Here is a 27182-nt window from a genome sequence, read left to right as displayed (position 1 = left end):
TTTCTCCAGCAGTTTGTGTTTTCCTCAGGTCAAAAGTAGATTGGGATCAGGTGCTTGCAGGTAAAATGACATCTGACAAGTGGGGGTCTTTTAAGAGAGAGTTAGTAAGAGTTCAGGGCCAGCATGTTCCAGTAAGGGTTAAAGGCAAAGATGGCAAGATTAGGGAACCACAAAAATGACAAAGGACATTGAAGGTTTGTTCAGGAAAGAAGGGGAAGCATATGGCAGGTATAGGCAATCGGAATCGAGGGAGTCACTTGAGGAATATAGTGTAGAGAGAACTTAAGAAAGAAATTTGAAGGAAATAAAGGGACCATGAAATATCCCTGGCAAGTAAGATTAAAGAGAGGCCCAAGACATTCTATATCAGGAGCAAGAGGATAACCATGGAAAGAATGAGTCTCCTTTGGGACCAAAGTGGTAATATGTGTATGGAGCCTGGCGATGTGGGTGAGATCCAAAATGAAAGCTTCCCATCTGTATTCACCAGTGAAAAGGATATGGAAGATAGTGAGTTCACAGAGGGTTATGTACTAAGAGGTCAGTATTAAGAGGGAGGAGGTGTTAAATGTCATGGGATGCATAGGGTTGATAAGTCCCCAGGACCAGATGAGATCTATCCCAGGTTGCTATGAGAATCAAGGGACGAGATAACTAGGGCCCTGACAAAGATTTTTGCATCTTCATTAACCACATGTGAGGTGCCAGGAGGAATACTAATGTCATTCCTTTTTTTAAGAAGGGCAGCAGGGATAAGCCAGGTAACTACAATCAGTGGCAAGGAAATTATTGGAGAAAATCCCAAAGGATAGAATTAATGTACATTTTGAAAGGCAGATGCAGATCAGAGATAGTCAACGTGGCTTCCTCCCTCATGAATTTGATAGTTTTTTGTGGAGGTATCTAAGAAGATTGATGAAAGCAGGGTGGTAGAAGTTGTCTGTATGGAGTTTAGTAAGGCATTTGACAAGATTCTGCATGTTACGATGGTTCAGAAGGTTAAGGCACATGGGATCCATATGTTAAATTTCATCTGATATCTATCCACCTATTTCACCATCTCCCTGAAGTCTATTGCTGTGCTCCTCACAGTTCCAGCACCTTCAAGATCTTTGTCATGTGCAGATTTGGAAATTGTACTCTGCACACCTAAGTCAAATCATAATATATGTTCAGAAAAGTAATGGTCCAAGTAGCGTCCTCTGGGGAACTCCATTGTACTGATTCTCTCCACGCAGCCACAACCCTGTTTGTTGCAAGGTCTTCAATCTTGATGACAGATTTATTATCTGGCATCTCATCAAATGCATTTTGGAGGTCCATATATAACACATCAACTGCATTTCCCTTATTGATTCTTCATGAAAAAAGCTCTTAAGTTACTTAGATATTTAACAAACCCATTATGGTGTTCTCTAATCAATCCACACTTGTTCAAGTGATTGTTCATTTTGTCCTTGATTATAATTTCTTTTAATTTTAAAAGGGAAATTGGACAGGTTTCTGAGTATGAGGAATGTAAAGGAGTTATGGGCAAAAAAATTCAGTGACTGCTTTAATAGCCAGCACAGGGACTTTGGGCTAAATTATATCTTTCTGGGTTGTAGGTTTCTATGTTTACGCAACTGCAAAACTGTGTGGCAGCTTAAGCTTGCTCAACATATGCTTTGTAAATCTAAAACCAACCTATATTTTTACAGGAAGCCGAATCGTGGAAGAGCGGACAAAACAGATAAAGACAAAAATGTACCCCAGTAAACAGCCTGTGGGATCAATGGCCAGTTTGGAACAAGAGCGAGAATTATACTCAAAAGTAAGAATAACAAAGAATGTACAATACAGAAACAGGCCATGATCAGAGCTGTATCCTGCATGTGAATGTTGTTTCAGCATTCACCATTCAATCCCAGCCAAAGATTCCTCCTTCCCTTTACCCTCATGTCTATCTTGACTCCTCCAACTCAGCTCCTGGTGGCAATGAGTTCCACATCCTCACCCCTCTCTGGGTTGAGAAGACTCTCCTAAGTTCCTCACTGGATTTCTTAGTGACTCATATTCATAGATTTCAGTTTAGATCTTACTCCTGAAGTATAAATAGCTTCTCTTTGTTTACCCTTAAAAAACACTTTGATGATTTAAAAATCCTTACCAAACTAGTCTTCACACTTTTTACAAGAGGAAAAAATCCTAACTGGTTCCATCTTTCCTCGTATGTATAACCTCTCTGTTCTTATCTTATCCATATAAATTGATTTTGCACTTCCTCCAGTGCCTCTATATGCCATTTATTATCTGCTCATTATAGTCCAAACATGTTTTCCCCCTTCCTTTTCTCCCTGCACTCCTACCTTTCTTTACCCCTTACCTACTCCGCTTCAACTCCCTCCCCTCTTCTCCCCAAGCCTCCCTCGCAACCCCATTCCTCCTCATTCCTTTCTTGCTTCACCCTCCCCCATGCTTATGTCCCTCTCCTTCCCCTCCCCCTCCTTCCCTCCCTCTCCTTCCCTCCCTGTGTTTGGCCAAGCACTTTTGATAGCAAATTAATGTGTACTTGTCTAATGGGCCTGCTGTCAGCTCTTCTCCACACCCAAGCTCTTCATCTTTGGAGTTTGCTGCACCAGGACAAAGGTCAGCGTTGGTGCTGGGTCTGAATTTTCACACAGACATCATCTATGCCTCCACTATTCTTATATTCACCCTGTTAAGGACAGGTTGACAAAAACTGACCAGCAGTAGAATTTCAAATGGTGACCATTAATCATAAAAGCAATACCTCAGTAAAGGTACCAATTTTGAAAAAGATTATGCATCAAAAGCATAATATTGCAGATGCTGAAGGAAATCCTGCTGAGTACTTCCAGTCTCTGCCATGACTTGCAAGTAGATAACCTTTGCTCTTTTAAATAATTTGATGAGTAATTATGGTGTGATGTTTATAATAACACAAAATAACTGCTGTGAACTTAGCTACTAATTGCTGTCAGCTTGGCGCATCTGCTAGCAACCTTGAAGCCTTCTGTACTTAAGTTCCAGTTCAGAACTTGAATACGAAATTAAGAGCGATGTTAAACTGTAGTACCTTTTTATTAATATTTTGGGATCTGGGAGTCACTGGCAAAGCTAGAATTTATTGGCCATTCCAAATTTCCTTTGAAAAGATGATGGTGAACTACCATCTTGAAAAATAGTAGTCCTTCTGGTGAAGATATTCGCATTATGTCAGGAATTTCAGGATTTCAATCTAGTGACAATGAGGGAATGGCAAGATATTCCTAAATCAAGGTGGCATGCAACTTTGAGATTAAAATGCACCTTCTTGATGGTTGAAGTCATAGCTTTGGAAGATGCTGTCAGAGCAGCCGAGTTAAATAACTGTAAATGGTACACATTGCAGTCACTGTGTGCCAGTAGTGGGGGGAATTAATGTTTAATATGGTGGATGGGGTGCCAAACAAGTGTGCTGCTTTGTCCTGGAAAAATTTGAGCTTCTGGGCAGTTGTTGGAGCTTCACTTATCCAAGCAATTAGAGAGTATTCCATCTCCTTCCTGACCTATGCTCATGCAGATGGTGAAAAGGCCTTGGAATGCCAGGAAGTCAGTCATTCACCACAAAATATCCAGCCTCTGATCTGCTCAAATAGCCACAGAATTAATGTGGCTGGTCCATTTGAGTTCCTGATCAAAAATGACCCTCCCAAGATGTTGATGGACTTGACTACGGTGATGTCATTGAATGTAAAGGATAGGTAATGAGACTCTGATGTGTTGCAGATGATCATTGCCTGGCATTTCTGGAGCATAATGTTAGTTGCCACTTACCAGCCCATGCCTGCATTTCATCTTGGTCTTGCTGCATGCACTGCTTCATTTGCTGACCAGAGGTGAGTGGAAATGAACATTATGCAGATCATTAGTGAGCATTCCTGCACCTAACCTTTGATGAAACGAAGGTCATTGATGAAGCAACCAACAATGGTTGGGCCTAAGGCACAGCCCCGAGGAACCCCTGCAGTGATATCCAGGGGCTGGGGAATGATTGATTCAACAACCACAACCATCTTCCTTTGTTTGACGTATGACTTCAAGCACAGGAATATTTTTCTCTTGATGCCCATTGACTTAAGGTTTACCAGGATACCTTTATGACGAGGACAGTCGCTCTCATGTCACCTCTGGAATTCAATTCTTCCAGCAAAGCTGCAGCACAGCATGTTGAACAGCAAATTAGCATGTAATGGAGGAGCATGGCTGGAGGTACAGCTAGTTCTGGAATTCAGGTCTTCAAGTTCTACGGCAGAGATGTTGTTTGGTCCCATAGACTTTGCTGTATCCAGTGTTCTCAGTCCTTTCTTAATATAACATGAAATGAATTGAATTGACTGATTTGGCTTCTGTGCTGGTGGAAATCCTAGGAGGAAGTTGAGATCCACTTGGCACTTTTGGCTGTGAATGCTTCTTCCTTGTCCTCAAATTCACTTGCCGGGCCCAGCCATTTATGAGAATGGGTTCTTCTTGGAGCCTCCTCCTCCCATTGTCCTTCACTATTCATGACTTATTGTAGATGGCCAAAGTTCTTCATGGAAGTGGTGGGCCACAGGGGCCACTTCTGTGCCATCCAACTCCATGAGTCTATGACTCTGTGTCTCAGTTTTTGTAGCAGGAACTTTGATCTGATCTGTCGTTTGTGGCTTTGCTTAGCACCATCTATTGCATGTTTTTTTTTGCTATTTAGAGAGATACAGCATGGAAACAGGCCCTTCGGCTCCCCAACCATCAACCACTCATTTACATTAATCCCATTTTTTTAGCACAATGTATTGTGGCATCGCTGGGTTAGCCCCTCATTTTTAGGTACACAGGTACCATTCCCAGCATGCCCTTCTGAACTCCTCATTGAAGGTGGGTTGATCTCCTGGCTTGATTGTAATGGTAGAGTGAAGGAAATGCTGGTCACGATGCTACACATTGTGGTGGAGGACATTATTGCTTCTGATGATCATCTATTGTATCTCATGAATGTTCAATTTTGAGCTGCCAGATCTGTTCTGAGTCTGTCCCATAAAGCAAGTAAGTAGTGCCTCACAACATGAGCGTCTCCTCCATGCGAAGTTGGGAGTTTTGACTCCTGACAATGCTATCACGGACAGGTGCATCTGTCACAGATAGATTGGTGAGGATGATGCTAAGTTGACTTATACCTTGTGTTCATTCCCTCACAACCTGTCACAGACCCAGTTTACAGCTCTGTCCTTCAGAACTTGGCCGGCTTGATTGATGCTAGTGCTACAAATCCTACTCTTGGTGATGGACGTTGAAGACTCCACCCAGAGTACATTTTGTGCCCTTGCTTCTTTCAGTGCATCTTCCCCATGTTGTCCAACATGGAGGAGCACTGATTCATCAGCAGGGAGAGGATGGTGAGGTTCCTTGCCCATGTTGTAACTGAAGTGGTGAGATTTCATGGGGTCTGAAATCCATGTTGGTGACTCCCAAGGACCACTCCATCCCACTTGTTACAATACCACCAAAGCTAGTGGGTCTGCCTTACCACATGGGACAGGATCATAGAATTGTACAGCACAGAAATAGGCCCTCTTGGCTCACCTCATCCATGTTGATTGTGATGCCTATCTACATTAATCCTATTTGCCTGCATTAGGCACGTGTCCCTCAAGGCCTTTCCTATCCAAGTACATGACCAAATGCCTTTTCAATGTTGTAATTGTATCTGCCTCCGCCAGCTCCTCTGGCAGCTCATTCCAGATAACCACCATCCTTTGTATGATAAACTTGCTTCTCAGATCTCCTTTAAATTTCTCCCCTCTCACCTGAAACTGTCCTCTAGTTCTAGACTCCCCTGCCCTTGGAAAAAGGCTCTATCCTATCTATGTCACTCATAATTTTATAAGGTCATCCCTCAGCATTTTATGTAAGAATAAACCCAACCTATTCAATCCCTCCTTATAACTATAGCTCTCCATTCCAGGCAACATCCTGGTGAATCTCTTCAGCACTCCGTCACTACCACAGCCTTTCTGTAGTGCGGTGCCCAGAACTGTACATTATTCTCCCAAGTGTGTTCCAACCAATGTTTTGTACAGCTGCAACATGACTTTTATACTCAATGCCTCAACCTATGAAGACAAGCATAACAGATGACTTCCTCAATATCCTATCCACTTCTGTCACCATTTTCAGCAAGCTACAGACTTGCACCCGAACGTCACTTTGTACATCAATTCGCCTAAGGTCACTGTCATTTACTCTATATGTCCTACCAGAATTTGACTTCCCAAAGTTCATTAACTCACACTTGTCTGAATTAAATTCCATCTGCCACCACTGTGCCCAACTTTCCAGCTGATCCATGTCCCACTGTATCCTTCGACAATCTTCTTCACTATTTATGACTCCATCAATATATGACAAACAACTTAGGTCCCAGCACGGATCCCTGCGGTACACCACTTGTTACAGACTTCCAGTCAGATAAACACTCATCCACCACTACCGTCTACCTCCCATCACCAAGCCAATTTTGGATCCCTTGTGCCATAACCTTCTGAACCAGCCTACATGCAGGACCTTGTCAAAAGACTTACTGAAGTCCATGTATTCAAGGATTGTGGTGGAAGGATCTGAATATTGCCTGTAAGGTGTGATTCGGTCAACCATTGATACAGCTCTCTCAACTTAGATCAGTGCTTAGAGAGTTGTGTGGTAGGCTTTGAATGGTCTGGGAATGCTGTTGCTTTGACTGAACCATAGAATCAGGGAAAGTTTACAGCACAGGAGACTGTTGGTCCAAAAATAGCTGCCCACACTATTCCCACTTTCCAGCACTGGGTCCATATTCTGTAGGTCCCGCTTCTTCAAGTCCACATTCAACTATTATCTAAATGTGATGAGGTTTTCTGTCTCCACCACCCTTTCAGGCAGTGAGTTCCAAACCCCCACCAGTTACCAGCTGAAAAGACTTCACTCATCTCCTCCCTAATCCTTCATCAATTACTTTGCCCCCTGATGTTTGACCTCATTACTAATAGAATTAGGTCTCTTTACACTATTTAATCACCCATAATTTTATGAAACTTTATTGTCTCTCCTCAGCCTCCTCTGTTCCAGGCAAGGCAATCAAATTTTTCCTCACATTTAGTTTTCCAGCCGTAGCAACATTCTTGTAAATCTACCTAGCAGCTTCTGCAGTGCAATGGCATCTTTCCTCTAATCCGATCAGAACCGCAAGCTCTGCTCAAGCTGTGGCCTAACTGGTGTTGTATACAATTCAGCACAACCTCCTTGCTCTTATGCTGTTATACTTGGCTAATAAAGGGAAGCAATAAGCATTTTTAACCATCTTACCTAACTGCAGACATACACTCTAAAGTCCCTCTGTTCCTGCACACAGCTCGGTATTGTGTAGTTTATTGTATAATTCCTTGCTTTAGAGTTATAGGGAGTCATGAAGTCATACAGCATGAAAACAAGCCATTCGGCCCAATGTGTCCACGCCCATCCATATTTGTCGCATCTTCCAGTAATTGGCCCATAGCCTTCTATGCCCAGGCAATTTAAATGCTCATCTAGATGCTTCTTCAATGCTGTCAGTGACTCTGCTTCCACCACTCTGTCTGGCAATGTATTCCTTCATGTACTCATCACTCTGAAAAAGGTTCCCCTCACATCTCCTTTCCCCTCAGATCCTTCTTAACCCTTACCCTAAATCTATGTCCTCTAATTTTATTTACCTTTTATAAAGGGAAATGTTTCCTACAGTTTATCCTATCAGTACCCTTCATAACTTTACCTACCTCAATCGCGTCGCCTCTTAATCTCTTCCGCCCCAGGGAAAATAGACCCAGCCTCTCTGGTCTGTCCCCATAACTGAAGCACTGCATCCCAGGCAATATTGCTGTGCACCCTCTCCAGTGCTATCACATCTTTCCTCTAGTGTGGTAACCAGACCGGCATGTCTTGTTGCAAACACATTACCTCACACATGTGGGCAGATGGAACCAGTTAGGCGAGGCTGATGAGTCTTGGAAACAGTGGGGGGCTGGGGGTGTTGATGGGAGGGATGTAAAAGGTGAACAAAGGGAGAGGGGCAGCAGGTGGACTGGTGGAAGTGGGAAAGGACCGCACAGGAAGTGGATTACCTGAATTCTCTGTCCATGGCAATAGTTCTTCTCCAGTTCCACTGATTTTTATTTTTGGGGAAATTTTTTTAAAGTTTTGTGTTTATAAGTAAATGAGTTCTTTAAAAAAAGATCAGTATTACCAAAGAAGTACCAGAGAAATGAAGGACGGCAGATGCTGGAATCTAGATGAAAAAGCTACAAGATGCTGGAGGAACTCAGCAGGCCAGGCAGCATCCGTGGAGAAAAACGTTTCGGGTCAGGACCCTTCTTCAGGACTGAAGATTGGAACAGGGGAAGCCCAATGTATAGCGGGGATAAACAGAGCAGTGATAGGTGGAAAAAAGAAGGGAGGTGGGGTGGGCACAAGGTGGTGATAGGTAGATGCAGGTAAGAGATAGTGATAGGCAGGTGCAGGGAAGGGGAGAGCAGATCCACCAGGGGTTGGGTCAAAGGTATGGAGGGAGGGCAGGGGAGGAGAAAAAAACAAAATAAACAAATATATAGGCAAGGAGAAAAAGAGAGATAGGCTAGGAAAGGGAAGAAAACAAGCAGTATGGTGTGGAAGCAGGTCTTGGTTTACTTAAAGTAGGAGAATTCGATGTTCATGCTGTTAGGTTGTAAGGTTCCAAGACAGAAAATGAGGTGCTGTTCCTCCAATTGCGTTTGGACTTGTCCTGGCAGTGGAGGAGGCCGAGGACTGACATATATCAGTGATGGAGTGGGAGGGGGAGTTGAAGTGACTGGCTAGAGGGAGATGCAGATCACGGTTATAGACAGAGCGCAGGTGCTCTACGAAACGGTCACCTAGTCTGTGTTTGGTCTCACCAATGTAGAGGAGACCACACTTGAAGCACCAAATGCAGTAGATGATATTAAGAAAGGTGCAGGTAAACCTCTATCTCACCTGAAAGGACTGTTTGGGTCCCTGGATGGAGGTGATGGAGGTGGTGTAGGGACAGGTGTTACACCTGTTCCCCCTCCCACTCCATCACTGAACTTCAACTCCCCCTCCCACTCCGTCATTGATATTTCAGTCCTCAGCCTGAATCTCTTACCTGCATCTACCTATCAGCACCTTGTGCCCACCCTGCCTCCCCTCTTTTGTCCACCTATCACTGCTCTGTTTTCCTTCCCTATATATTGGGCTTTCCCCTTTTCCAATCTTCAGTCCCGAAGAAGGGTCCTGACCCAAAATGTTGACCGTCTGCTTTTCTCCACGGGTGCTGCCTTGCCTGCTGAGTCCCTACAGCATCTTGTTGTTTTTTTCCTCAATATTACCAAAGCTGGTAGCAAAATAACACTACAGTATGATTTGGAAATTGAGAGATTTCTTTTGCCTTTCATTGCAAGGTATTCACATATTAAATAGTTGATTTGCCGATAGGTTCGTGGAAATCCTGTGATGACTATATTTGAGAAAAACTAATAGAAAGAGGAATTTATTTCAGTAGATGTGATATCAATAAAACTTTGATATTTTCTTATATCATCATCATTATTTGTGAAACTGATCACTAGCTTATTTGGAGGAAAATTGTTATATTCATATAGTAATAAAATTATGAATAGAATTCCTGCTTTAGAGCAATCTGGCTGCAAATTGTGCACAAAGTTGTATCCATTTTGGGAAATGTGTTTTTCCAGATTCTCCTCAAATTTATTTGCAAAAGTGTTACATCCAAGCAATGCCATGAGCCAGTGTTTTAAATTTTAAATATTCTTTCAGGCAAAATTGCTTAAACTATTCCTTTGTATATTTATGTGCATAACTTGGAGTAGTTTAATTATGAAATTATTGAACAGAACATAAATCATCAATGAGAATTCTGTCTAGAGTTTAATTAATACAGTTGAAAATTAATTTGTCACATAATTTGGGCAATTTTAACAACTCTCAGTCCACCAGCTGTGAGTAATTTGTTAAGTATTAATGGTGTACTATTTTCTTCACTTTCAGCATCTATCATACAGTGAACAAAACAGAAGCATTGATAATGTTTCAGTCAAATCATCAGACAGTGATGCCAGTGATGTATCAGCCATCTCTCGAACCAGCAGTGCCTCTCGCCTCAGCAGCACAAGCTATATGTCAGTACAATCCGAACGCCCAAGGGGCAGTCGTAAGATTAGGTGAGTTCTAACTCCAGACCTCCAATTTGAACAGCATTCAATATGGTAAATACAGATGTAAACTTGTTGCATTGTCTAATGTCACATTAGGCACCACATGTGGCATTCTGAGAACAAATACATATTGAATAACCAGTTTTAGATTAGACACATAATAGTTAGCAGTTGAAAATTAAAAAGAAAGTTTTGGAAATGTCACATCAATTAAAAATCAAAAGGAAAGCTCAAAACAATTTGGCAATTTTATTATATTTGCGAAGAGTTGTTTGAGTAAGAGAGCCTTTCATTTAGCTATCTTTCAGTATTCCCTTACAGATCCATTTGTTGAGTTTTTATCTTTCATTTTATGATGATATTATAAAAAATCTCTCTGATCTTGGATAAAGAGCCACCTTAATAGAAGCAGCATCATTTTCTGTCTTTTTTAATGTATATTAAGCTATGTCTAAAACTTATATTTATTCTTTTTGTTATGATTAGCAAAGTTCGTTAACAATTTTGAATTGGCAAGCAGAAGGAGAATGGCTCTTTTATCGTCAGTATGTGAAGCTTGTCACATCCTGCTCAACTAGTTAGTTCCATTTAAGTTGTTTTGATTTTATTTTGCATGCTGTGATTGTGGAAAAGATCGAAATCCTTAGAAAACAACAGGGATGTGACAAATAAAAAGGAGAGGAGGATATCGTGGGTGTTAGTAGACCAGGGAGAGAAAGAGTCGGGGCACTCTGAAAAGAAGCCAGGAAAAGAAGATCTGAAAAAGAGACGGCATTCGGCGTCTGGTGACTTGAGGTAAAGCTTAGCTGCCTTACCCTGTTGCCTCTTCCCTCAAGTGATGACTCCCATAGCTCCATCAAAGCATTGGTCTGCATTTAGTCATTCTCCCTCTTCCTCAATTTGCTTTATCCTTTTTATAGTAATAGCCCATAGGAAATGAATCGCCCATTATACATCAATTCAAATCTTACTCGACAATAAATTACTGTACCTTGACAATGTACAGACTTGGAGAGCAGTTCACATATATCACTGTGTAGATAGTTTGCATTGTGAGCAGTATTTTTTATATCAGTGTTTCTTGTGTCATTTTTTGGGTGAATTTATGTAGTGTATGGCTGTACTTTAGTCCAACAGATAAGAATCATGAAGGATAAGAGCACAATAATTTTGAGATTTTTCTCTTCCATTGGGGCAAATTGGCAAATCAGGTGCTTGAATTCCTTGAATTTCATCCCTGTAACTTCTGCTAACTACAGAGATTCAGGATCACACAATCATTGTGTATTTATGCAAAGCAAGAAATTTCAGTGGCGATAAGACCAATAATAATGTAATTAGCATTTTATTTAAAGTAAATAAAATGTTACCTGAGAATGAAAAATCGGCACAGGGCATTATTTGAGTCAAGTCTACATTTAAATATACATTGAAGTATTTAAAATCAGAAACTAAAGCCATTTTGTAAAGGAATGGAATTCAAAAGAAGATAACCCTGACCACTCAGCCTAATGCTAGTGACGGGGAAACTTCTAGAAACAGTCTCACAAAAAACAGATTGGATTTCGGAAAAGAATAGTTTAATAAATTACAGTCAGCACACATTTATTAAAATAAAATCATGCTTGACTAAGCTGATTGAGTTGTTTGATGCAGTAATTAAGAGGATTGAGAAGGTTAGTGTGACTGACATCATGTAAAAACACCATCATGTGAGGATTGTCAGCAAACTTGACTGAAACCCCTGTAAATAAAAGGACCAGCAAGATACAAAATTAGTTATGGGATGGACAATGTGAATGGGCTGTCAACACCAAAGATGTTGGTGGGGAAATTGCATTGTGTAGCACCATGTTTTGTGCACAATGTGGTTCACTTTTAACAAATCATGAATCACAAGGAAAAATTGTTAACTTACTGCTAGATTTGCGAAGGCAGTAATTTTTCTTTCATCCAATGCACAGAGGAATCTGAACGTGTAGTGGGAAGCAATACCTGCCTGGGTTCATCTTCAGGGATCTTACTCTCCATACTCATAGCTTGTGGGTAGTGCAGGACTCTCATGTGAGTGATAGGCCTGCACAATCCTTGTGAGGCTCACTTCATTATTTCTCAAAGGGTAGTTGCCTCCATGCCAAAGAGTCAACTCATTCGTTTTTGTTCCAAGTCACTGAACTGATGCCCCAAACCTCTCCGCCCTCAGTCATGTTTTCATTGAAGTCTCCCCACTATCTTCTCCATGACCCCAACCTAAATCTGCAATTTTACTGATTTTACTCACATGCTCCTCAGAAGTGATGATCTAACTTTATAAAATATTGATTGGATGCCAGCTGGAGCTTTATGGCCAGTTCTTGGTATTTCTCGTTTGGAAGGATGGAGGGGAAGCAGCAGGGAAGACAGCAGAAGGCAGGAGCAGATGTGGTGAGGAACATGCTGCACAGGAGATTTGCGCAGTGTGAGCTCACAGAGCACCCCTACGTGAACTTAAATGAGGCTTGAATCAGCTTCGTTAAACCAAGGAGGGTGTGGCCAAGTGATGTTGCCTGGAGAGCCACAAGACCAACCTGGCTCAAGTAACGAAGGTTGTTGGTCAAGCAGACAAGCAACTTGTTTGCATAGAGTTCCTTTAAAGCCAGAGCAGATGACTTCACTAGCATGTCACAGGTTGCAATCCACGATGGCTTATAGAACATAGAACAGTACAGCACAGAACAGGCCCTTCAGCCAACGATGTTGTGCCGACATAGCTAATCCCTCCTACCTACAGAATGCCCATATCCCTCCATTTTCCTCTCATTCATGTGCCCATCCAAGCCCCTCTTAAAAGCCCCCAATGATTTTGCCTCCACTACCCTATCAGGCATCACATTCCAGGCATCCACCACTCTCTCAGTAAAAAACTTACCCCTTACTTCTCTTCTGAAGCTACCCCCTCTCACCTTAAATGCATGCCCTCTGGTATTGGATCGCTCAATAATGGGAAAAAGATGTTGCTTGTTCACCCTATCTATGCCCCTCATAATTTTATACACTTCCAACAGATCACCCCTCAGCTTCTGCCGCTCCAGAGAAAAGAGCCCAAGTTTGTCCAGCCTCTCCTGATAGCACATGCCCTCTAATCCAGGCAGCATCCTAGTAAACCTCCTCTGCACACCCTCTAAAGCCACAACGTCCTACCTATAGTGAGGTGACCAGAATTGCATGCAATACTCTAAATGCAGTCTAACCAGAGTTCCTTAGAGATGCATCATAACTTCTTGACTCCTGTACTCAGTACCTCGATTAATGAAAGCAAGCATTCCATAAGCCTTCTTAACCACCCTATCTACCTGTGTAGCCACTTTCACTGAGCCATGGACTTGCACCTCAAGGTCTCTCTGCTCTTCAACACTGTTAAGGGTCTTGCCCTTAAGAGTGTACTGCCTCTTGACATTAGTCCTACGAAGGTGCAACACCTCACATTTAGCCGGGTTAAACTCCATCTGCCATTTCTCTGCCCACATCTGCAACTGATCTATATCACGCTGTATCTGTCACCAGTCTTCTACGCTATTCACAACTCCACCAATCTTGGTATCATCTGCAAACTTACTAACCCACCCATCAACATACTCATCCAGGTCATTTATGTACATCACAAACAGCAGAGGTCCCAGTTCAGATCCCTGCGGAACACCACTTCTCACAGGCCTCCAGCCCGAATAAGTCCCTTCAACCACCACCCTCCGTATCCTATGGGCAAGCTAGTTCTGGATCCACACAGCCAATTCTCCACTGACTCCATGCATCCAAACTTTCTTGATTAACCAATTATGTGGGACCTTGTCAAATGCCTTACCGAAGTCCATCTAGATGACATCCACAGCTCTGCCTTCATCACTCTCTCTCGTCACCTTGTCAAAAAACTCAACCAGGTTAGTGAGACACGACTTGCCCTGCACAAAGCCATGCTGGTTTTCCCTAATGAAGCCATTGGATTCCAGATACTCGTATATCCTATCTCTAAGAATTTTCTCTAGCAATTTCCCTACAACTGACATGAAGAATTCCTTTTAACTGGTCAGACTGAATCAGGACAGAAGATTTGTTGGAGTATTGGGATAGGTCTGAACATCATGCTTCAGATGTTATGGTCCTGGAAAGGTACAAATGGAAAGATATCAGGTCAATACCTTCTGCTGTAAGGTTGGAGCAATTGAAGGGAAGATTTAATTGATACGTTAATAATTCTGAAGCAGAATGACAGAGTGAATTAGGAGAAACGGTAGCAGCTGGAAAATACTTTGGCAACTCTAAGTCAAAGATTGAAATATTTGGCAAAGGAACTCAAGGAAAATGTAGGAGGTATTTTGTGCATGCTCTGTGTGGGTCGCTCTATATAGAACTTCTATAGGTTCCGAAAATTCCTAAATTACAGGATTCTTGGGTGATTGTTGGCCCCTTTAAAGAGCTAGCACAGATACACAGGCAGAAAGGCCTCCTTTTCTGCTTTCATTTCAGTTCTCAGTAGCATTTCTCAAATAGATGATTAAATTTTTTCTTCTGTCCCTCAACAAAAATGCCAGAGAGCAACAGGGCACGTGGAAGTTAAGTGATTCAGGGGATCAGTGGTGCACCTTCATAATAAATAGGTTTAACAATCGAACTAGAAACTGAAGAGGAACGGGAAAGTGGGTGACCAAATCAAATCAGATATAAAGAATAAGTGAAAAGATTGGGTCAAGAGAAAGGGGAAAAGAGAAAGGAGAAGTAAAAATTGTTCTTACATTTCTAAGAAGGAATAATTGAATGTGATTCAATGCATCTATTATCTGGTAAAAATGAATTGAGGCCATTAATTGTTTTCTGCATTGTTTAACATATAAATCCAGCAAGTTCTTAACATGTACATGCAAAGCAAACAGCATAATAGTGTAAATTGATCAACAAATTATAGTGATTCATAACTCACCACATATCTCTTCTTTGAGTGAACACAGTATCCAGTTTACAGATTAATAATGGAGTATATTGTGAGCTTTCCATTATTTTTCCAGAATGATGTGATCTGTGGATTACCATAATTAATAGCATAATTCACTTTATCTGTAATTTTAACTTCTTTCCGCCTCATTCGAGGCTCCTTTAGATTGGAGAAGATTAAGAGTTCTAGTGGAAGTATTTAGAATCACGCTTGGTTTTCTTAGTGTGAATGAAGAAATACTGCTTACAGTACAGAAGAGTCAATAAGCAGAGGAGGTGAATTTGAGATAATTTGCAAAAGAAGTATGAGCAATATGGGGAAACATTTTTCACATGAGTTGTTTTGACGTGGAATGCACTGACTGAAAGGGTTGAAATTGATTAAATGTTAGTTTTCAAAAGGAAATCGAACAAGTACTTAAAGAGAAAAAGATCCAGGTTACAAGAAAAGACCACAAAGTGGGTAGCTTTGCTATAGCACTAGTATCGGCACAAGGATCAAATAACCTTCTGGGTTCTTCGATGATATTAGGATAGTGCAAGTTCTCAGGAAACTCTAGGTTAATATGCATAAGTGAAGGCAATTAGAATTAGATTTATCCAGTTTTTGGCAAGTGTGTTCATTTATTTTGAGCATATATATAATTTATTCCCTTGTGGGGTGAATTGTATTATTTATTTCCTCAAGGAAAGTTCTGAATAAGTACTCACTAATTCAAACAAAATTCAAGAGCATCTATCTCCCCTCAAACCTGTAAATGTGAGACGAGGTCTAGATTCTCTCCTTATTCAGCGATTGAATGTGTGGATCCATGGAGCAGAAGTATTCCTGCTTCACACAATTTTTTACCATCCCTCACTAGAAACCTCTTGATGTAATAGCATCATTTAATGAGTTAAACCCTGGGCACTCGCCCAGTTAATGATTCTTCTCATCTGAGTACCAGCAATCCACTCGCCAAGATAATCATCATTCCCAAGCTCGATCAGTTCCTTACCAGGCACCCATACACAAATTCAGCAGGGTGCACAGAATAATGATCACATATCCCTGCCAGATTCAGACTATAGACTTGCATGCTTACATCACACAATTGCAGTCAGTCTTTAGAGGAATTGGGAGAATGTTATGTTGGTAAATAAAAAAAGGATGAAGTATGATATACAGGAAAAGACCTTCTGGTAAGAGTACAATAAGATGGACTCTTGACCTCACAATCTATCTCATTATGACCTTGCACCTTATTGTCTACCTGCACTGCACTTTCTCTGTAGCTATAATGCTTTATTCTGTACTCTGTTATTGCTTTACCTTGTACTACCTCAATGCACTGTGTAATGAATTGATGTGTGTGAATGGTATTCAAGATAAGTTTTTCACTGTACCTTGGTACAAGTGACAATAATAAACCAATTCCAATTCCATAATTAAAAACTGAACATCCACAGATACTAGAAATTTGAAATAAAATAAGAAAAGTTTGGAAATGTCTGAAAATCAGAAAAACTGAAAGACAAGTATGTGGATAGAACAGGGGGCTATGTGGGAGGGAAGAGTTAGATAGATCTTAGAGCAGGATAAAATGTCGGCACAACATTGTGGGCCGAAGGGCCTGTACTGTGCTGTAGTGTTCTATGTTCTACGTTCTATGAAATGCTGAGCAGGTCAGGCATCATCTGTGGAAAGAGAAACACAGTTAATGGCTCAGGTCGAAGAATCTCAAAAAAGAGAAATAAGTTAATTTCAAGTGGCAGCAAAGGTGAGGAAATGAACAGGACAAAGGAAGTATCTCTGATTGGGTAGGGCTAGGATTGGCATGGTTATACATTGTTTATGAAGCTATATGGTTGATAGATTAATGAGGAAGAGCAAACAAAGGGATACGTAAAAGCTGTGAAATGCAGGTTAGAGCTGTTGTAGAGAACTGACACCAAAATGAGACTGTGGGAAAGGGCCATACCTTCCCCAACCCTCTATGCAACTAAAAACCAACCTGTTTTCTCTGTTTTTCCAGTTCTGATGAAGGGTCTTGGACCTGAAATATTAATTCTGTTTCTCTTTCCACAGATACTGTGTTTACAGTTTTCCCACACAGAGTGCTTAATCTGCTGGGCATCCACCCCTGCCCCCTCCCGCTACCCACTTTGCACCTTAAAACTGATTTGTTTTCTCTCTGTCTCTATTCTGATTTTCTACTTTTATTTTTGGTTCATTCAGCCTGGTCCACAGAATTCCTGTACATTGTGCTCATGACACGTCGACCTCCGCCTCCCCCCCCCCCCCCCAAGTCCAATCATCTCCTGGAAGAGGCAAGAGTACAAAAGAAAAAAGCAAGCCAAATTGGGAGGAAAGTTCCTCTTCAAATTCCCTCATCCAGAAGATCACTTGGGCTCCTTGTTTCTGGCAGGACCAACCTTGCGTTGAAGGCCCTGTGTCTCAGTCAGAATTAGGTCCAGCTCTCATTGGAGGAGGTCAGTGAATCAGCATCTACTGCTGGCTAAAATAAAAGCAACAAATAAAAATGCTCAGCAGGTCAGGCAGTAGCTGTGGAGAGAGAAACAGAGTCAGTGTTTCAGCTCAAATATCCTTTAGTGGAACCGGAAAAATTTAGAAAACAGGCATGTTTAATTAGCAGAGAGAGGGTAGAGAAAACAAAAGGAATGGCTGTGATCAGGTGGTCCAAGAGAAGTGGGATGATGCAAGTCAGTGTTGAAGAGGGTTATTAAAGGTAGCTAATCTGTCTGAGGGTGGTGCAAAATGAGGGAGGAGAGAGAAACAAATCACAGCTCAGTGCTGGACAGTGAAATACAAAACACAGCTGTTGCTGGAAGCTTGAAATAAAGAGGAATGCCGGTGCAGCCCAGCAGGTCAGGCATCATCTATGGAGAATGAAACATGGAATTACATCAGAAGCAGCCAGTGATTGAAAAGCGAGAAGCTGCAGATGCTGAAACAAAAACAGAAAATGCCAGAAACACTCAACGAACCAGGCAGTTTCCATGGAGAGAGAAACAAAGCCAATCAACTTAACAAGAGAGGTCACCAACCCAGGGAAAATGAGGTGTTGTTCATTAAGCTCATGTTGGGCTTCTTTGAAAACAGTCAAAGGCAAAGTCAGACTGGAAATGGGATGGAGAATTAAACAAACAGGCAATTGGTAGTTCAGGGTCACTCTTGCAAGCTGAACATAAATGTTCTACAAAGCAGTCACCGAACCTGCATTTGTTTCTTCCAATGTAGGGGAGACCATATCTTAAGCACTGGGTTTAGTACACTAAATTGGAAGAGGTGCAATTGAATCACTGCTTCACCTGGAAAAACTGTTTGAGTCCCTGGATGGTGAGAAAGGAAGAGGTAAAGGGGTAGATGTTGCATTGCCTGTGATTGCATATGAAAATGTTATGATGATATTTGAGTGTTGTTCAATGTGGGAATGAGTTTAGGCAGGTGGTTTAGGGGGTACTGATTAGGCCTTTGTTCAGGAAAGAAACAAAAGGCCAAAGGCCATCCTGATATGGGATGGAAGTGTAGAGGGATTGGAGATCCATGGTGCAGATGAGTTGGGTAGGACACCCAAAGCTAGAAGAGAAGACCAGGGAGTCACAAAGTGAATGGTCTTTTCAGAATGCTGAAAGGGATGGGAAGATGTGTCTGGTGGTGGAGTCTCATTGAACGTGCCAGATGATGCATGGAGTGTGAAGGCTGGTGGGGTGGAAGGTGAGGACAAGGAATACCTTATGCTTGTTTCTGTGGGGGTGAGAGCAGAGCTGCAGGAAAAGTGATATGAGGTCAAGGGCTCTGACTAGAATGGAAGCCACAATTAAGGAATGAGAAGACTATCTCAGAAGTACTGGTATGGAAGTCTTGTCATCAGAGGAAATACCATGGATCTTGAAAAACAGGAAGCAGGTTGGAAATTGGTCATAAAGGGACAGGATGTAGTCAAGGTAGCTAGATAGTCTGAGGGATTGTAATGGATATTAGTCACTAACACAACCCCTGAGATGGAGATAGTCAAGAAAGGAAGAGTCAGGTATGGACCATGTGAAAGTGAGAGCAAGTGATTGAGGAAGCTTTAGTAGGACTGAAACAAGAACGGTTTCACATATCCCAACAAACAGACAGGTGTAACTTGGTCCCATGTGAGTTCCCCTAGGCACCTCTTCGATTTGGAGAAAGTGAGTAGAGTTGAACAAGTTCAGCCAGGTGGTGGAGAGGGACTGATTGGGCCTCTGTTCAAGAAAGAAACAAAAGGCTCTAGGGCCATCTCGATATGAAACATTTCAGAATGAGATGGAGGTATAGAGGGATTGGCCATCCATGTTGAAGATGAGCTGGTTGGGACCAGAAAATTGGAAACTGTCAAAGTAACAGAAGACATCAGAGATATTATGAATGTAAGTGGAAGGAGTCCTGGAACAGGGGCAAAAGAATGGAGTCTAGGTAGGAAAGAATAAGTTCAGTGGGGCAAGAGCAGGCTGAAGCAATGGGTCTGCCCAGGCAGTTCTGTTTGTGGATCTTGGGGAAGTGAAGGGCTGAGGGTAAGGAGTCTCTGAGTCTGGAGATAGAGGGGACCTATTCCCAAAGCATTTATCAGGATTAAGCTCCTACCTCCAACTGTTCAAGGAACACAGCATATGTGGTTTTCTGCAGGCTGATCTTTAGCCAATGGACCTGTGCTTGTGGTGGTTAGGGTTATGAACTCAGCTGAGATCTTACCCTCCAGATCAATCCAGACAGCAATAGCTAATAGAACAGTACAGCACAGGAACAGCCCCTTCAGTTCACAATATCTGCCATGTGTAGCAGTTTGTTGCTCACTCCTATATCCTCTTTAATGAAGGAGAGGGGATTCATCTCCTTTGCACTGGAATGGAGAATGTTAGTAGGTTTACAGGCTGCCCAAACATTTGGGGAGTAATAGACTTCACCTATGTGATGCTCTGGACTCCACATGTTAGCCCAGTGTTCTTGGCCCATTAGAAAGTGTATTGTAGTCTGAACAGCCATAGTATTACCAACAGCCAATCTATCCTTGTGGTCAACACTCTACATCCAGGAAACTCCCATGAGTGTTTCATTGTGAGGCAATCCCTTGATCTTTACTTTGCAGGGGATAAGGGAGACTCTTTGACTCCTCACTCCACTTCAGACTCCTGGAAGTACTGAAGAGTGTGACTGTAATCCCAAGCATTAGCACAGAGAGCAATATTTAGAGTACTTTCAGGATTCTCCTATCTCAAGATGGGATACTGTTGCCTTGATCAGTCAGGGAAACCCTGCAATACTTTCCAGAGTCCTACATAGTCTCACTCTACTGGGAACATAGCACTTTCCCTTGCACACAGAAGGGGAAAAAGATGCTGGCCTTTACCAGGTGTGCTGTCAGGATATGCCCTGTGGTCGTGAAATTTAGTGGTGAACTTATTCTGCTAGTGCACAGAGGCCATGTTCAAAGGTTCTAAACTATGTTAACACCATGCCAAAAATGGCCTGACAGTGAACGTCGGCATCAAGTGGAAGCCACACCATTTCCTCTTGATGTTGACCAGCCATGTCATTGTCAATGTTCCTCTTCAGTGACACCCTGAGGATCATTATTGACCAGAAACTAAGCTGGACCAGCCACAGACTGACAAGAGCACGTCAAAGACTGCATGTTCCAATGTGGGATTCAACTCCTGACTCTGTAAGGGTATTCTACCATCTACAAAGCACATCAGGGTTATGGGAGCAGTTCTCTACATCTCCAAAGCGGGTGAAGAATACTCTCTCATTGCTTGCACAAGTGCGGCTAAGGAACCTTATTCAACACAAGGCAGCATGCATTGATGTGAATACTTCAACAATGGTAATGCCATTGGATAGATGTCAGTAGCAAAAGGCTAAGCTCTCTTATTCAAAGTGGGAATTATTGAGCTCTCTTATGGAATAGAAGTAATATGTTACGTCATCCCAACCAAGTACCACCCCATCAATAGCAAAATGAGGAAAGTTGTCATTGTCAGTGCTATCAAGTTGCACGTACTTGCCAATAACTTGCTCACTATTCCTCATTCCAAAGAGGTAAATTCCAGAGATGATGTGAAAGTGGACCACCAATGGCATCATTTGAACAGATAAGGGAGCAAGAGCACCCATTAACATTGAAGTCAAAGGGAATCGTGTGAAAATTCTCCAAGGACATGAAGTTACTTGTTATTGTTGGAGAATGGTTATCTCTGGGACATAGCTCTAGCCCAAATACCATCGGAGGGTTCATCAGTCACTTGCTCTTCATACTAAAGTGGAGTTCTTTGTGCAATATTCAGAATTCCTTTCACAGCTACTTGGGTAGTGAAGCAGTCCATGTAAGCCTGAAGGAAAGATACACAACATTCATACGGACTGATAAGTGGTGTATCATTCACACCACACAGGTGCCAGGCAATGGCCAACTTCATCAACACAGATTGTGAACAATTCCCCATCATCAACATCCAGGGATCACCATTGACCAGAAATTTAACTAGACTAGCAAGGTAAATTCTGTGGCTGCAAGAGCAGATTAGAGGCTGGGTATCCTGCCGCAAGATATTCACCTCCTTATACCCCAAGGCCATTCCACTATCTGCAAGGTACAAATCAGGAATGTGATGCTATACTCTATACTTGCCTGGATGAGTGCAACACCAACAACCTTCAAGAAGCTTGACACCATCCTCGACAAAGTAACCTGCTTCACTTGCACCTAATCCACTACCTTCAATATTCACTCCATAGCCCAGGGTGCAGCACGACAGCAATGTGTGCCATTTATACAATGCACTACAATGCTTCTTCAGCAACACCTTCCCATTCCTCATTCACATGTCCGTATCTATGTTAGTACAGTGAGAGTAGCTTCAATGCAAGGTCCAGCAATGTTTCAAAAAGATGGCTCACCACTATCGCTTCACAGCTATGGTCAAGTGTTGTGCTCAATTTAGTGATACTTTTCTAAGGATTGTGCTCATTCAGACTTGTTTACATTGGATTAGAAAGATTCAGTATTCAGTTCATTTCATATTAATTGAATTTTGAGATGGAGGTGGTGATGGATGAGTAGTGGGGGGGAATGAAGAAACAAAATCAGTGAATTGATGAAGCAAAAAGGAGCTAAGTAGTTAATTTATACAGAGATAAACCAATAAAATTTGTATGCAGTTACAATATTCTGAAAAGATGTTTAAAAAAGGTTGATCAGGCTTCCCAAAAATTCATCATCACTTGAGGATATTTTCTAATACCTTATTAGCTCATCTTCAGGAAGTGACAAAGAAAGTTCATGAGGAAAATTTACACGCGTAAGGAAAAGACTAGGTGATGCACTGTGCTGGATAATCATGAGCTTTACAGAAGACAGTCTTCTTTTGGTGCCAGTAAGAATTGGCAAGACAGACTTTCAGCTTGTAGATACAGAGCAATGATGCACATTGATTTATTTGTATGACCAGTTGTTAAACCAAGGCCCCATAAGCAGGGGGATATAAAAGATGCCATCATGCTACTTTGGAAAACGGGCGGGAGCTGTCCCAGTATTCTGCCAACAATTTTTTGCTCAGGCTACATCATTAAAAGAGATTACCTTGTCATTTGCCACATTCTATATTGTGGAAGCTTGCTGTGCGCAAGTTGTTTGCTGTGGTTTTGACTTTATATCAGTAAGCACATTTCAAAAGTACTTCATCACCTGTGAAGCACTTTGGGACATCCTGAGGTTCCAAAACACAAAATATAAGTACACATCTTTTTCCTTTCAGAAGCAACTTAGAACAAGTGAACATTACACCTCCCACTAATACTTGGCTGCAAAAGTGTGTCTCAAAGCTGGTGTCTTAAAATAACCCAAATTATTTTTAATGAGTATGTTTGTGGACAAAAGCCTCACCACAGTTGATCTGTTGAAATGAAAAGCTCTCTCATTGATCTTGACTATGTAGTGGGATGATGATGTGGATCCTAGATCAAATTCTGACATTTACTCAGCTGCTGTTGATTTTGTTTAAATTTCTGTTATTGTTATTAACCGTTGCAGCATCTATTATCAACTTGAAGTAGTGAAGGAACTGGAGAAGATTTTATGACCTTAAAACTTAAAGGGGCTGAATTTCTGCTTGACTGACTATAGATAGAAAGGAGTGATATTTTCTTCAGGACCAAATTCAGCTAAATCTTTTTGATGTAGACCTTAAGGTGACATTTCATTCTCATGAACTCTTAAGATGATCCAATTCATTCATGCCTTAGAGAAGTGCCTCATGCCGGGGATAAATCTAATGAATCTTCATGACATAACCTCCACGCAGTATTTCCCAGGTACTGAAACCAAAACTACATTCAGTCATTCAGTGTTCTAAACAAGCTTGCAGATCAGTTGCTGTGGAGAAACCAGCTATTCAGCAACAACAATGTTGTGTTTATATAGAACTTTTAATGTAGCAAACTGCCCCATGGTGCTTCACGGTGAATTAAGGCACTCACTGCTAACCTGGAAGAAAGCAGCCCTGAGTATTATTCCCGGGACTTCGTATGCACTGGGATACAAGGTCCAGACTTTTAGGTGCCCTCAAGTTTACAGAGGGGAAAGAAAAGAGGCCAGCCATGAGGGGTTTATATTGTCAAATGATCAGGGTTTCAGTGCCACAAATGGAGGCGTGTGATTAATGGGGCAGATTTGGACTGAATATGACATCCGCTTTGTGCACTATCTGGTTCAATTTTGGATAGTTAGGGGAACAATACTGGGCCCTCAGCTACTAACGATCTGCTTTGACCACTTAGATCAAAAAATGAACTGTTGACTTGTGATAGGTGGGGGGTGGTTTGAGTCAATGAGCAAGAAAAGTGCAGGAAAATGTAGGACAGTGGAAGTTATTCATACGTGGAAAAAGTAAAAAGTGATTTTTTTTAAACTGATGAGAAACTAAATATTGGTGCACAGAGAAAAGAGATTTTGTTTTGCATGCCATCCATACAGATCATTTCACAACAACAATACATCAGGGTAGTACATGGAAAAAGCAATAACAGAATGCAGAATATAGTGTTATAGTTACAGAGAAAGTGCAGTGCAGCTAGACATAACATGCAAAGCCATGACAAGGTAGATTGTGAGGTCATGAGCATCTTATCATACAAGAGATCTGTTCAATAGTCTTATAACAGCAGGATAGAAGCTGTCCTTGAGCCTGTTGTTATGTGCTTTCCAGTTTTTCTATCTTCTTCCCAAGGGGAGAGGGGAGAAGAGAGATTATCTGGGGTGGGTGCTGAGGCAATAAGAACTACAGACAGAGTCCACAGAGGGGAGGCTGGTTTTCATGATGTCCTGAGCTGTGTCCACAACTCTTTGCAGTTTCTTGCGGTCTTGGCCGCAGCTGCCATACCAAACCATGGTGCATCCAGATAGGTCAGCCAGTGTCTGGAGAGAGAAACAGATTCAGTCTTTCAGGTCATATAGTCATACAGCATGGAAACAGGCCCTTCAGCCCAACTCGTCCATGCCGACTGTGTTGCCCAGCAAGCTCGTCCCATCTGCCCATATCTGGCCCATAGCCCTCTAAACCTTTCCCATCCATGTACTTATCTTGATGGCTTTTAAATGTTGCTAATGTGCCCGCCTCAACCACTATTTCTGGCAGCTCATTCCAAATACGCACCACCCTTTGCGTGAAGAAACTGCCCCTGATGTCCCTTTTCAATCTTTCACCTCAGATCTTAAACCTATGCCCTCTTAGTTTTAGCACTCCCTCCCTGGGAAAAAGACTATGTGCTTTCACCTTGTCTATGCCCCTCATAATCTTATGTGCCTCTATCAGGTCACCCTTCAATCTTTTATGTTCCAGGCAATAAAGTCCTAGTCGACGCAACCTCAAGCCCCCAAGTCCAGGCAACATCCTGGTAAATCTTTTCTGCACTCTTTCTAGTTTAATAACATCTTTCTTATTACAGGGCGACCAAAATTGTACACAATACTCCAAATATGGCCTCAGTAACATCTTATATAACTGCAGCATAACTTCCCAACTCCTGTACTCGGTGCCCTGACTGATGAAGGCCAGCATGCAAAATGCCTTCTTCACCACCCTATCTACCTGCGATGCCACTTTCAGTGAACCATGACTTGCACTCCTAGGTCCCTCTGTTACATAACACTCCCCTGGGCCACATCATCACGGTAAAAGTCCTACCCCGGTGTGATCTCCCAAAATGCAATACCTCAAATTTATCTGGATTGAAAGCCATTTACCAGGTCAGCCCACATACCGAGCTGATCAAGATCCCCCTGTAATTTTTCATAACCTTCTACAATATCCACAACACCACCTATTTTAGTATCTTACGCAAACTTACTAACCATGCCTTGTACATTCACATTCAAATCGTTTATATAAATTACAAACAGCTAAGGTACCAGCACCAACCCCTGTAGCACACCACTAGACACGGGCCTCCAGTCCGAGAAACAACCCTCGACCGTCACCCTCTTCCTCCTACCTCTGAGCCAATTATGAATCCAATCTGCTATCTCCCCCAGAGCTGGTAAGTGGTACATTGCTCATTATTGCAAGGGGTTAGAGTACAAGAGTTAGGACATTTTGCTGAGATTATACAAGCTTTAGTGAAACCTTGTTCAGAATAATGAGTAGAGCTTTGGTCTCATGTGGGAAATACAGCCTAGAAGTGGTATAGTTTAGACTGACTAGATTAATTTCTGTTATCAGAGGCACTCTAAGGCATGAATGAATTGGATGAGCTTAAAGTTCAGAAGAATGAGATATCACCTCATTGAAACAGAATAAGAGGTGATTTGATTCAGACATTGGAGAAACTGAGAGGCTGTTTCATCTCGTGGGAAGGTCTAGACTATGGTCATTTTCTCAGGATCAGGTCAGCCATGCAGGACTGAGATGAGAAGAATCTGAATACATAAGGGTGTAAACCTTCAGAAATCTACCACAGAGGGATGTGGATAATCTGTTATTAAGGATATTTAAGGGTGAGACTGATAAATTGTTGAACACCAAGGGATCAAAGGTTAGGACTGATCAAAGGTATAGGTGAGGTAAAGGATCAGCTGTGATCACATTAAATGTCAGACCAGCCACAAAGGGCCAGTGGGCAATGCTGTCAGTCCTATTCACAACATTATGTTGAGAGGGATTGTCTCCACAGTCAAGCAACAGAATCTGTGGTAGGATCAAGGACCATGGCTTCAGTCCTTCCAATTGTCTGTTGTAAGAAACTTCTGCTTAGGTAACAGGTAATCAGTAATATCAGGAAATAGTGGCAAGGTTCAGGAGAGGTAGTGGTGGGTTAGGTGTCGTCAGTGTACACCTGGCAAATGGCATTGTATTTTGCTACCATCCTCTGCCAATGACAAGACCTTACTGAACTTACTTTGAGTCATATCTCTCACTATGTTTATGGTGCCACCTCTGCTTAATCAATACAAAAGGCCAATCTTAATAAGGGTGGGGTTCTATGTTGATCATCATTTCAGTTAAATTAAACCAACAGTCAATCATGCAAGCATTTCCAACAAAGGAACAATGTAGGAGTACCACTTGATTAGCTATGCACACAAGATTATGGTGACTAAGAGGACACAATTGGATAGAAACTTTTATTTCAAAGAAGTTTGATTTCTGCTTAGGATCATGGAAATTCCAGACAACTACCTTTAAAAATAGTATGTTGACTTCAAAATGAGAGGACAGCAATTTGATAAATCATGTCTTGGTGTCCCTGGTAGTCTACATAATTATGTGTTTGTGATGAGAATTTAAACAAGTAAAATAATTGACATGAGCATTTAACATCCCTAAAGTTGTTGATCACAGGTCTCCCATATGGCATGAGGTGAGAATATTCTCCTGTCTCAGCTGATTACCCAGATAAGTACTTATCATTCAGATGCAGCTTACTGCACACAT

At 41.8% G+C, this 27182-nt stretch overlaps 1 protein-coding gene across 18 annotated transcripts in view; it reads left to right on the top strand.

Moving 5' to 3' along the window:
- Positions 1 to 27182, top strand: part of LOC127575471 (regulating synaptic membrane exocytosis protein 1-like) — a 587418-nt gene that overhangs the window by 482268 nt on the left and 77968 nt on the right. For 12 of the 18 annotated variants that reach the window (XM_052025392.1, XM_052025387.1, XM_052025385.1 and 9 more), the window contains 3 exons: positions 1701 to 1813; positions 10096 to 10268; positions 10896 to 11057. In XM_052025392.1, the coding sequence (XP_051881352.1) occupies positions 1701 to 1813; positions 10096 to 10268; positions 10896 to 11057 (448 nt within the window). The remainder of the gene's footprint in view (positions 1 to 1700; positions 1814 to 10095; positions 10269 to 10895; positions 11058 to 27182) is intronic. The other 6 variants (XM_052025399.1, XM_052025396.1, XM_052025400.1 and 3 more) reach the window with 1 other exon arrangement.

Source organism: Pristis pectinata, chromosome 10, assembly GCF_009764475.1.
Source record: "Pristis pectinata isolate sPriPec2 chromosome 10, sPriPec2.1.pri, whole genome shotgun sequence".
NCBI lineage: Eukaryota > Metazoa > Chordata > Chondrichthyes > Rhinopristiformes > Pristidae > Pristis > Pristis pectinata.
This window is presented reverse-complemented; position numbering and strand designations above follow the sequence as displayed.